Below are 13,363 nucleotides of genomic sequence, written 5' to 3' on the forward strand. Positions count from 1 at the left end.
TGGATGTACGTTTTGCTTCTTGGGAATCATTCACTGCTTTGCAATCCAACGATCTTTTTAAAACGATTAAAAAGTTTTGCGTTTGAGGAAATTCTAGCAGTCTGAAATAATATGGATGGGATTAAATATAATAGTTAGAGTCTAATACACATCCGAAAATAATTATAATGTCTTCAATCTAATCGCTATAAATCGAGATTTTGATCCTCAAGCATGACCATTTTTTTGCAAATCAATAATGCAGTGATTTCCCCTATTTGTTAAACCTTTTGTTTGTCCCACTCACGTTTCAAAATGTGGACGAGCCTCGGTACCCATCAACACATGGGAGGGACAAGTACGGTAATAACATTAATTTTTTTTTATTTTCAACATTAAATTATTTTCCCGATTTCTATTACATATTATTGTGCTCTCTGCACCTCTTTCAAAGTTGACCTTTTCAATTTTTTTATGTTTTCTTCCCATGTAAAATATTTAGAATATTTAGCGACACAAATAATTTGATTCAAGATTAAGCTCATCCAGCCCTATACAGTTTAAAAATATAAAAAGCATTTACTCCATTTCAAGCAACTGTAACTCGTTGCTTTATCATCGATTTTCTGAAGCTTTTAACCCATAATTTGAAGATCGTTCGAGGTTCGAGTCAATAGTATAGGAAAGTAAACGACTACTGAACTACCCCCACTCGCATATCATCATCTTCTTCTTCTTCTTATTGGCATTACATCCCCACACTGGGACAGAGCCGCCTCGCAGCTTAGTGTTCATTAAGCACTTCCACAGTTATTAACTGCTAGGTTTCTAAGCCAGGTTACCATTTTTGCATTCGTATATCATGAGGCTAACACGATGATACTTTCATGCCCAGGGAAGTCGAGACAATTTCCAATCCGAAAATTGCCTAGACCGGCACCGGGAATCGAACCCAGCCACCCTCAGCATGGTCTTGCTTTGTAGCCGCGCGTCTTACCGCACGGCTAAGGAGGGCCCCACTCGCATATCAGTCCCATATAGAAAATCACGATTAAACATTTTTATGAAAAAATGATGTTTTGTCGCTGACGCACGCAGTGAATCTTGAAGTGACTGTTGAAAAGGTTTACATTGCATCATTTCTCAGACTTGATGTTAATGAACTTTAGATTAAGGTACCGATATTTATAGCTGTAGTAGTAGGCGCGCCTTAGAATCATTTTCGGTTTCAACAAATGGTGAGATACCGTGGGGGACCAAAATCCGTACAGCACCGAAATCCGCCCACCTCGTGAGATATCAATAAATTAAGGGGGGTTAATAGTAATTAATTTAGAAATAATTTATCTTATCCTGTTCAGATACTTGATAGTAAGCTTTTAGAGCATAGAAACGGAGCGAAGGATTTAAATTTAAAACAACAAAAATCAAAAACAAATCGTCACCCACCAAACGCGGAGTTTTTGACGCCATTTTGTTTTCGGGTAGAGAATAATTGCATCAAAATTAACTGTGTTTTAATTGCTAATTGGGAATCATTACATAAGATGAGCGGAGTACAAATCGAAGGGGTCGCTTCTCAAGGTACGTATCGAACTATTTATAGTGGTAGTTTAGTTAATCGAACTGCTTCAATTTAAATATTTAGTTGAAAAATAGCTGTATGGATTTCGAATCAGAAGTAATTAATTTTATTCATTATTTTATCATGTTTTTCGTGGTTTTTAATGAGTAAATGTGAAACACTTCAAAAGTAGAAGCCTGCATGCTCCTGTGTCAATGACAAACGTTTTATTTACAATCTATTCATATTTTCTAATGACTTTTTCATATACTAAGGTGCTTAAGTGTACGGATTTCGATGCACCACGGTAGTACCGATTTTGACCATTCATCGATACTCAAGTTCAAACATATACATATCTCAAATAAGTCAGAGTTTTCAGCAGATCCATCAAAATAGTATCTGCTTCATTCCTAATTGATGTGCTTTAAAGCAGCTTAAGGATAAATGAGTTGCGTCTTTATAATTTACCAACCATTAGACCAAAACACATCTGACCAAAAGTCATTTGGCCGAAATGAAAATCTGCCGTATGACCATTTGGCCATTACGCGCCAGTTTTTTGATCACGCGCTGTCATTTTAGTTTATTCACACTTTTCCGTACCAGTTCCTGTTTTAGGCTATCAAATAACATGCTGTATCCCATACCGGTGACGTTTGACCTTTGGCAATTTGTCAAACAGCAGCGCTCTTAGGGGTCATACACTAATTACGTTAGCGTTTTATTTTCAGTTTTTCAAAACAACTCCTCCCCCTTCACCCGAGTAAGATTTTTCCCTTACAAATTATTTTGTTTGTATGGAACGTAAAAAATTGACAGAGCACCTTTGTCTCTAAAGCACCAGCATTTCTAAAGACGTTTAAATATATCCTAATATAAAAGAATAATTTTGGATTTTATTTAAAATAAAATCCAATCGAAAGCAAAACAATTTCTATTCACAGAATCCCATACCGAGTGAATGAATGAACAAGAGAAAGGAGCAAATGCAATATATATGGTTGTAGACAACTGTAGCGGTATATTTGATATAAACAGCTTAAACAATCTGACCCACCCAAAGTAAATCGGAAAATATACAAAAAAAGTGGGAAATACGGTGCCAATTACATGATAAGAGACGGCTTTAAGAACAGTGTCAGATAAGAGGAATAACAAAAAGCTACCTGTTCGTCGCTCAACTCGTCGGTATTCGATGATGCGGAAGACTTCTTGCTGCTGACTCCTCTTCCATCGCTTCCTGGTCCCGGTCCCCACACAGGTGGCGGAGGAACCGATGACGAATCGCTGAAATGGTGATTCTGACTAATCTGCCAATCATTCACCACCGTTTCATCCACCATCGTTAAAGTGCGTGACGTCACTCCGGCATCCAACTCATGGCTGTGTAGCATTGCAGCAGTAAAATTCTCACGACTCGAATACACCATGGTTTCTTTCTTCTGTTGTTGCTGCTGCTGCTATCAGTACCGTCGATAGTAAGAAATAATTGTTGTGTACTTCCGAGCACCTTCTCTTCTACTTAGATGTAGGCCGATCGATATTAGGTAAATCACGTGGGCCACGAACCACTGCACTTAGTTCTAGTAATGACAAAGCACTTGAAACATGTGACATCACGCGACTTCACTTGAACAGACCTGAAATTTGTTTGCACGTAGGGCTTTTACAGGTTAAGAGAAATTCCAATCTTTTCACATTTAAACTCAACCGAAAAAAAAAACACAGTTAGATTTTCAAGAGCACTTTCCGGCACGAATTTCGCGCGAGATCACGACACCAATTCACAACTTCCTCCACTGAGCTGGCCAAGGTAAAAATCGGTACTAAGTAGTGTGATCCAGAAAAAATGCGCACTTGCCCGGCTATGGGCAGGGGGAGTTGTTAGGTCCGACTTAAACCGGCCCAGACCAGGTAAGGCCGAGAGAAATTCATGCTACGACCGACCGGGGCCAATAATACCTCGGCTGCTGTCGCCGATGAGATGGTCGGTCCAAAAGCCTGGCCGCCCCAGACCACTTGGCTTCTAGGTCCCCTTTGTCGCCGTGCAAGATTAATCTCATCAAACCAGCAGCCTACACTACAACATGATGCCGCAGCCGAGCGCCCGGAGAAGTCGATGTTGTTATTGTTGTAGATCCGGCCGCGGAGTGCCAAAGCGGCAAATCCAGTCAGACTTCTTTCTCCACTTTTCTCCCGTTTTGCTTATTGGGCTCTTTCTCCACTTGCGCCACTCGAGCGAGGGATGCCAGATGTGTTTATTTAGTGCCTTTCAAACATGACCAAAAGATTTGATAATGTATCAAAATCTTCTATAACATATCTTGCGTAACATATGATTACGGTTTATAAACAAACACCGAGATTTTTCATTTTCTTACATAAACGATTCCTTCGTAAATGATTTTTCGTGCTAGGTGCAACTCCGTTATTGATATTTCCTAGGAAACACACTTATTGGGTTCAGTACAATAACTCAATTTTTTAGTAAATTCAATATTCTCAATTTTGAGTAGAGTAAGGCCAACGTTGGGTAAAATAAACTCAGCCTTGGTTATTTTTTCCCCGTGATGAAAGGCAAACTACCTAGTGCAAGACTAATCATTTTACTCTCAATTGGGTTATTGGGCCAAACTACGGTTTTGAGTGAAAACAATCCACTTTTGGGTAGTTTTGGGGTTCCGTGTCCTTGACTCTTGGACCATTTACTTTAATAAGCCTTCTTTCAACAGGATAGGAAGCATCCTTTCCACAGGATCGGAAGCCTCCTTGCAAGAGGCTCGGAAGCGTCCGTTCAAGAGGCTCGAAAGCCTCCTTTCAAGAGGCTCGGAAGGTTCCTTTCAAGTGGTTCGGAGGTCTGCTTTCAAGAGGTTCAGAAGGCTACTTTCAAGAGGCTCGGAAGCCTCCTTTAAAGAGGCTCGGAAACTTCATTTCAAAAGGTTCGAAAGCCTCCATTCAACAGGATCGGAAGCCTTCTTGCAAGAGGCTCGGAAGCGTCCGTTCAAGAGGCCTGGAAGCCTCCTTCAAGTGGTCTGGAAGTCTCCTTTCAAGAGGTTCAGAAGGCTCCTTTCAAGAGGCCCGGAAGCCTCTTCAAGAGGCTGGAAGCCTACTTTCAAGAGGCCTGGAAGCCTCCTTTAAGAGGCTCGGAAGCCTCATTTCAAGAGGCCCGGAAGCCTCCTTTCAAGAGGCTCGGAAGCCTCCTTCAAGAGGCTCGGAAGCCTCCTTTCAAGAGGCTCGGAAGCCTCCTTTCAAGAGGCTCAAGCCTCCTTTCAAGAGGCCCGGAAGCCTCCTTTCAAGAGGCTAGGAAGCTTCGTTTCAAGAGGCTAGGAAGCCTCCTTTCAAGAGGCTAGGAAGCCTCCTTTCAAGAGCCTAGGAAGCCTCCTTTCAAGAGGCTGGGAAGCCTACTTTCAAGAGGCTCGGAAGCCTCCTTTCAAGAGGCTCGGAAGCCCCATTTCAAGAGGCTCGGAAGCCTCCTTTCAAGAGGCTTGGAAGCCTCCTTTCAAGAGGCTCGGAAGCCTCCTTTCAAGAGGCTCGGAAGCCTCCTTTCAAGAGGCTCGGAAGCCTCCTTTCAAGAGGCTCGGAAGCCTCCTTTCAAGAGGCTCGGAAGCCTCCTTTCAAGAGGCTCGGAAGCCTCCTTTCAAGAGGCTTGGAAGCCTCCTTTCAAGAGGCTCGGAAGCCTCCTTCCAAGAGGCTCGGAAGCCTCCTTTCAAGAGGCTCGGAAGCCTCCTTTCAAGAGGCTCGGAAGCCTCCATTCAACAGGCTCGGAAGCCTCCATTCAACAGGCTCGGAAGCCTCCTTTCAAGAGACTCAAAAACCTCCCTTCAAGAGGCTCGAAAACCTTCTTTCAAGAGGCTATTAAGCCTCCTTTCAAGTAGCTCGGAAGTCGCCTTTCAAGAGGCTCAGAAGCCTCCTTTCAAGAGGCTCGGAGGCCATTTCAACAGGCTCTAAGGCTTCCATTCAACAGGCTCGGAAGCCTCCTTTCAAGAGACTCGAAAACCTCCTTTCAAGAGGCTTGAAAACCTCCTTTTAAGAGGCTTGGAAGCCTTCCTTCAAAAGGCCCGACAGGCTCCTTTCAAGAGGCGCGGAAGCCTCCTTTCAAGAGCCTCGAAAACCTCCTTTCAAAAGGCTCGAAAACCTCATTTCAAAAGGCTCGGAAGCCTCCTTTCAAGAGGCTAGGAAGCCTCCATTCAAGAGGCTAGGAAGCCTCCTTTCAAGAGGATAGGAAGCCTCCTTACAAGAGGCTAGGAAGCCTCTTATCAAGAGGCTCGGAAGCCTCATGTCAAGAGCCTCGAAAACCTCTTTTCAAAAGGCTCGGAAACCTCCTTTCAAGAGCCTCGAAAGCCTCCTTTCAAGACGATCGGAAGCCTTCTTTCAAGAGGTTAGGATGCCTCCTTTCAAGAGGCTAGGAAGTCTCCTTTCAAGAGGTTTGAAATGCTCCTTTCAAGAGGCTCGGAAGCTTCCTTTCAAGTGGTTCGGAAGTCTCCTTTCAAGAGGTTCAGAAGGCTCCTTTCAAAAGGCTCGATAGCCTCCTTTCAAAAGGCTCGGAAGGCTCCTTTCAAGAAGCTCGGAAGCCGAGATTAAGAAGCCTCCTATCAAGAGGCTCGGATGCTTCCTTTCAAGAGGCTCGGAAGCCTCCTTTCAAGAGGCTCGGAGGCCTCCATTCAACCGGCTCGGAAGCCCCCATTAAACAGGCTCGGAAGCCTCCTTTCAAGAGACTCAAAAACCTCCCTTCAAGAGACTCAAAAACCTTCTTTCAAGAGGCTATTAAGCCTCCTTTCAAGTAGCTCGGAAGCCACCTTTCAAGAGGCTCAGAAGCCTCCTTTCAACAGGCTTGGAGGCCATTTCAACAGGCTCTAAGGGTTCCATTCAACAGGCTCGGAAGCCTCATTTCAAGAGACTCGAAAACCTCCTTTCAAGAGGCTTGAAAACCTCCTTTTAAGAGGCTTGGAAGCCTTCTTTCAAAAGGCCCGACAGACTCCTTTCAAGAGGCGCGAAAGCCTCCTTTCAAGTGTCTCGAAAACCTCCTTTCAAAAGGCTCGAAAATTTCATTTCAAGAGGCTCGGAAGCCTCCTTTCAAGAGACTAGGAAGCATCGTTTCAAGAGGCTAGGAAGCCTCCTTACAAGAGGCTAGGAAGTCTCTTATCAAGAGGCTCTGAAGCCTCATGTCAAGAGCCTCGAAAACCTCCTTTCAAAAGGCTCGAAAACCTCCTTTTAAGAGCCTCGGAAGCCTCCTTTCAAGACGATCGGAAGCCTTCTTTCAAGAGGTTAGGAAGCCTCCTTTCAAGAGGCTAGGAAGCATCCTTTCAAGAGGCTAGGAAGTCTCCTTTCAAGAGGTTCGAAATGCTCCTTTCAAGAGGCTCGGAATGGTCCTTTCAAGCAGAGTCTCTTAATTCTCGTGTATACATGGATGAGACAGTGTGCCATGAGCTACAAAAGCTCACGTAGCACCGATTCTGTGCGACGAGAAAAGCTAGCGCGCGCATAAAATAACTGAGTGAGCGTGTCTCAATGTACGTCTCATGAGACTCATCTCATGCGCTAGGAATGCATAGATGGCGTTACTTAGGCGACGATATTATTGAATGAAAATGTCCCGCCCAAGTTGTTCTACGCACCTCCGCTGTTGTTTGCAAAGGTTTGCCATGGCAAACAGCGCATGAGCAGATCGCATTGCGATGTCTCAATGCGACTCACCAATATTAATGTGAGGCACACAAGCTTCGCGAGACTCGCGTGTGCTAAATTTTATGTGCGCGTAGCAGTCGTTGCTCAATCTCATCCTTTTTGTACGCGTGCATGATGTCTGCTTTCAAGAGGCTCGAAAGCCTCCAATCAAGAGGCTCGGAGGCCTCCTTTTAAAAGGCTCGGAAGTTTCCTTCCAAAAGGCTCGGAAGCCTTTTTCAAGAGGCTCGGAAGCGTGCTTCCAAGAGGCTCGGTAACCTCTTTTCAAGAGGCTCGGAAGCCTCCTTTCAACAGGCTCGGAATCCTCCTTTCAACAGGCTCGGAATCCTCGTTTCAAGAGGCTCGGAAGCCTCATTTCAAGAGGCTCGGAAGCCTTCCTTCAAGAGGCTCGGAAATATATTTTCAATGGGGCTCGGAAACCTACTTTCAAGAGACTCGGAAGACTCACTTCAAGAGACTGGGAACCTTCCTTTCAAAATGCTCGGAAGCCTTCTTTCAAGAAGCTCAGAAGCCTTCTTTCAAGAGGCTCGGACGCCTCCTTTTAAGAGCCTCGTACGCCTCCTTTCAAGAAGCTCGAAAGCCTCCTTTCAACAGGTTCGGAAGCCTCCTTTCATCAGGCTCGAAAGCCTCCTCTCAAGAGGCTCAGAAGCCTCCTCTCAAGAGGCTCAGAAGCCTCCTCTCAAGAGGCTCAGAAGCCTTCTTTCAAGATGCTCGGAAACCTTCTTTCAAGATGTTCGGAGGACTCCTTTCAAGAGGCTCGGAAGACTCATTTCAAGAGACTGGGAAGCCTCCTTCCAATAAGCTTGGAATCTTATTTTCAAGAGGCTCGGAAACCTCCAAAAGTCCTCAAAGTCTTGTAGGAAGCATGATGTAGCACTTAATTTGAATGGAAAATTTTACGGAATAATGAAAATTTCAGACAACTTTTTTGGTGAGTCTTACATCCCGTTAGTTCTCTGGTATGTTTTTCATATCGTCGGGGTTCCACCAAACTGCACCAAGTGGCTTTTTTCTTAACTGACTTTTGATATTTTGTTCATACAAGGAAAACGGAGATCATTTCGTATCAATTCATACGTACATTTGTTGTTGGATGTCCTCATTTTTGGGGTTGAGGGATTCCCAATGAGATGTGTAATTAATTAAATCTGCTAAACGAAAAATAAGCTAAAAAAATGGTATTTTTTGAGGCACTTGGCACTTATTTGAGGCACCACTTATCTTATGAGTTACACTTATTTTCATTTACAGCGAAAAAATAGGGAGTACCTTAATGAATGCAATAGCTCGAATGGGTACCTTCCAAGAGAAAGGTTGGCACCCGCTGTCCTATTTCATTTTATGTTTATCTAAAATTTATGTCCACTTATATGTCCAGAGAACTAACCCCAAAAAGTTAAAAATCTAGGTAAAGTAAAAAAAATATTAAATTAAAAAAATATTTTGTCCAGATCTACCGGAAATTTTGAACGAATTATCTGAAAATTAATGAACAAAATTGATGCACCTGGTGGTGACTATGCCTTTCTCGTGCATTATAAAACGTATCGAAAAAAAAACAATTGGAAAGGTTCAAAAACACAATTCATATTTTTTTCATTTCTAAAAACATTATTTCCAACAATTTGCATGTGTTTGGGCTCATTCATATGCATTGTCGCCAACGATGAGAAAAAAAATGGAGATTAGGAAAAACAATGATTTTTCAATAATTCCGAAATGCAATATCCGATCCAACCAATTTTCAATAGCAAACAATGGGACCAAATTCCCCATTGAATACACTGGTGGCAAAATATTTAGACTTTGTCAAGTATCAAAAAATGTGTCTACAAAATTTGTTCACATGCACACATACACATTGAAACTGCGGTCGAAAAAGATTCGCCACCGCACCAAATGTGTCATGTACAAGACGTTAATAATACCGGTTGTCCTCTACGGACATCAAACATGGACAATGCTCGAGGAGGACTTGCAAGCACTCGGGGTATTCGAGAGACGGGTACTTAGGACCATCTTTGGCGGTGTGCAAGAAGACGGTGTGTGGCGGCGAAGAATGAATGAGCTCGCCCAACTCTACGGCGAACCCAGTATCCAGAAGGTAGCTAAAGCCGGAAGGGTACGATGGGCAGGACATGTTGCAAGAATGCCGGACAGCAACCCTGCAAAGATGGTGTTCGCTTCCGATCCGGCAGGTACGAGACGGCGTGGAGCGCAGCGAGCGAGATGGGCAGACCAGGTGCAGAACGACTTGGCGAGCGTGGGGCGTATCCGAGGATGGAGAGATGCGGCCTCGAACCGTGCATTGTGGCGTCAAATTGTTGATTCAGTGTTATCTGTTTAGATGTTAACTAAATAAATGAAAATGAAATGAACACACATACACATTAGGGTGGCTTAAATTAGATGATGCCCAGATACTATGGACAAAATTAAGCCAAATCGGTCAACGTTTAGGCGGTGCTAAACTCGTTGGAAGTTTATGTGGAAACATATATGGAGGAAAATCTAAAAACAGTTATTTGCAGTTAGAATACACCATTTACGATGATGAACTTTAATAATCATTCATTTATGGTGGAATCAAATACAGAATGTTATGCTAAAAGTCGCCAAAAGATTTGAGTTTCTGCGGCAAAGTTATTAGCATTTTACTGAAGTGTAGTTTGAGCAAATTTCGTATCTTTCACACTAGAACATGACTCTGATATTTTTTTTTTAATTTGGGTTGTCAAACTATTATGCAGCTACGCGACGCCACTGATCCCTCTAGATGTCCGTCTTCGGAGTGAATACACAATTGAACATCTGGCATCCCTGCGCTTGACGACTCTATAGCGATGATCGACCTAAGGCACCTAAGATTGCGCCTCTTTTCGGGATTTCACTACACCAGCCGCAGCGAATAATTTATAGTCTTCTTCATCTTCTTTACACTTTACGCCCCATATTCTTTATCAGAGCACAGAGTAGTTGGCGGGCAAAACTTGTTACAATGTAACGGTTCTGACTCCCACTGACCTAAAGAGAACAACAACCACTGGATTGGTAGGCTTCTCCCATTCCGAAGGGTTAGAACTGGGTAACTGAATCTGTGAATCGCGATATTCCAAACCGACCGGCACCTGATTGGGTACTGACGAGCCTTCCCGCTTCCAGTGGCGGTGCATGCTTTGGCAGGAAAAGCCTAAGCCCCATTTCGTCGCTGCATGGTGAAAACAACAATCTCCGTATTTAGGTGTTTAATTTCGAGTGGCACCCGTGTGTTCGATGGATGTGTTTGGCTTGATTAGGTTACCGACCAACACTCATCGTGATCACCACCATCACTCGCGTCTGCATTGTGCGCTCGGATGGCTCTTGACGAGCTCTGGTGGCTTCATTCAGTTATTACCCAAACCAGCTAACCAGCCAACCGGTCTGCATAAGTGTTCGAGAGGAATAACGAAAGCGATGATAAGAGCCCCGGTGCTGAATCGATACACTGTGAATGATGAGTTGGGGAAATTTTTAGGCTTGCCACCATTACACTGCACTGTCTTTTGATGACGAGATGAGTCATGTTCGGAATGTATATTAAAAGGCATATTTTCCTATTTTGAAATCAATCCTTCAGATAAACTAACATCTTACATTGAAATTTATCCTACACATAGCTACAGCAAAATTTATTTTAAATTATTTCCCACAACCGCGATAGATTTCTTAAGCTCTGTTTGAATTCTAATTAAACTCAAAATATACTTGAAAGCGACAGTTCAATAATTGTAGATCAACCGAAAAAATCTGTTTTGTTTTTTTAAGTTCGTGTAGTGATAAACTTTACTGCGAATATGGTATTTCGTTAGTATGGATGTCATATTTAAGTTCAATAAATTGGAAGTGTTTTTTTTAAAGAATTCTCAGATTCAGGCCATTTTTTAGAGGAAGTAATGATACAAGATTCAAATACAACGAACAAATGAAAACAGTGAAATACTGTTATAAAGGGTAAACGTTTACGGCATTCAGTTGCATCTAATTCAATAAACAGAAAACACATCTATTTATAACATATTGTTGTCCGCTTACTGAACCAGAAGTGGAAAATCAGTTTACTTGTCTAACATAGTTTGATAGTGTACTCTGAAAACTGATCTAAACATACAAATACATCATCAGGCTTTAATATGAAGTGGTTGTTTCTGCTCACTTTGCCAAACCCATTGAGACCATAATCGCGGTAACCAACCAAATATTATACCCGTAAATGAAACACCATATGCATGGGCAAAGTGCTTGGTAAACTCTAAAAAACCGGGTGGTGTACGAGACTGTATGTGCATCTCTTGCAAAAACTGTATCGATAGTTACTTTGTTACTGCACTCCTTGTCTACTATCGATAGTCGAACTGGAGAAGGTGGAACTTGAGACCGAAACTAAGTACTACAGCTGTCTGAACCGTTCCCACCCTAAAATGTTACGGGCCAGCGATCGCGAGTGGTGTCGCAAAAAAAAGCAACTCCAATAAGAATCCGTCCAAATGTATCAATTGGTGCTCTCCTGGATGCATCATTTTCCACTCTTCATAAATATGTACGAAATTACAAACAACGTACAATTAAGTTAGCCGTAATGATACGGTGTGCGAAACAACCGTCGTCGGGGGAAAAGGCATCGTCTGGACGAGCTCGGTGCACTCTGCTTCAAGCACGTTTCATGTAGGTACAACCCCAGCCAACCAACATATTATTCAGGTGTAATCTCACATGACGTTGCATCTCGCGCACGCCACAGTAATCTGCAACAGTCGGGTGGGAAAGTAATTCGTAGAAAAGCAGCAAAATGTTGTTCCCTTTTTTCAACCTTGTTGAGGTGTTAGGTCAAGTATTTCTACATTTTCAAATATTTTTTTATCTAACATTTATTTCTGTTATATTGTGTTTCAACATTTCTAATAAAATATCACTTCATTCAAGTGATTTAGTGCTTGTTGAAAACTATTTCAGCTTTAATAATTACTAATTATAAAAAACACTACATGCAATAAAGAGATTGTCCATAAACCACATAGACCAAATTTTCACATTTTCAAACCCCCCTCCCCTCTAGTAGACTTTCGTAAACTTCTTCAAGGGGGGGGCCTCAAATCTACGTAAACTTTCTCAAATTTTATATCAACAAAACTTCATATGTGTTGTGTATGTGCACAATGATGACGCATTTCGAAATACAGTCCCTTCCCGATGTTGGCAACACGACTGGATTTTTATCTTGCCAAAAACGGGAAAAAAAAAATCATATAAAATTTCTTTCTTTTGTCTCCAAGATTGGAATTAAAGCCTGTCCACGTTAAATTTCGGACAGTTAGACAATGTTTAATTGATTAATCGCCATTCCATCAATTTGAACAAGATCTAAGACAAGCTGAAGGCAGCAGTAAAGCAAAGAGATTGAGCTGCCATGTAAATAAACCGTCTCAGTGGTTGGTTAAAATGTTCAAAAATCGCGTTTGGAGATGGGTGTCCGAAATTTAACGTGGACAGGCTTTATATACTTACAACCTGTGGCGTTTCCCTAACCCCAATCTACCTGTGCACTGAGTCTAAATTTAAGAAATTGGTGTGCGGAAATGCTTAGAATAACTAGATTTTGATTAGTATAAACGACTCTGATAATTTTCTTTTCCATTTGGGCAGTCAAAATATCAAAATTTTAAACTTTTTGGGCCAGTGCACAGGTAAAAAGTGAGGTTACGCGACGCCACTGCTTACAACGTGAACTAAAAATGTTGTGAAGTGTCTTCGAATGCTCCACGAGCATCGTAATAGGCGTTTTTGCGATATTATCAATGATTGTCGATCAACTCGAATTGAAACAAACTCGAGAATGGTAATCAAACGATAATGTGACCAATTGACCAGTGCCGTCATGAATTTCAAATAACGTACAATATTTAAATTCATTAATAGCGTCGACCATGTCCCTACAACAATTATTGATATTTTCTGACGTTTTTAATATAATCCATCGAAGTGCTGACTTTAATCTCCCTCGACGTCTCATTTAAATTCAGATAGTCAATCTGTCATATCTGATGTTATCATACTTCAATATATGTATAAATCGGCGGGAACAATCAGGCGAGATGT

General features: G+C 42.2%; 1 protein-coding gene across 3 annotated transcripts in view; it reads right to left on the minus strand.

The window, feature by feature from the left end:
• The window catches only part of LOC134212317 (serine/threonine-protein kinase 26), a 234,433-nt gene that overhangs the window by 195,983 nt on the left and 25,087 nt on the right, over window positions 1–13,363 (minus strand). Inside the window, exon 1 of one of the 3 annotated variants that reach the window (XM_062690062.1) lies at window positions 2,713–3,326. The exons of the other annotated variants lie outside the window; for them this stretch is intronic. Coding sequence (XP_062546046.1) covers window positions 2,713–2,976 — 264 coding nt within the window. The 5' untranslated portion in view covers window positions 2,977–3,326. Of the gene's footprint in view, window positions 1–2,712; window positions 3,327–13,363 lie in introns of those variants that run through there. 3 annotated transcript variants of the gene reach the window in all.

This window comes from Armigeres subalbatus, chromosome 2 (assembly GCF_024139115.2).
Source record: "Armigeres subalbatus isolate Guangzhou_Male chromosome 2, GZ_Asu_2, whole genome shotgun sequence".
NCBI lineage: Eukaryota > Metazoa > Arthropoda > Insecta > Diptera > Culicidae > Armigeres > Armigeres subalbatus.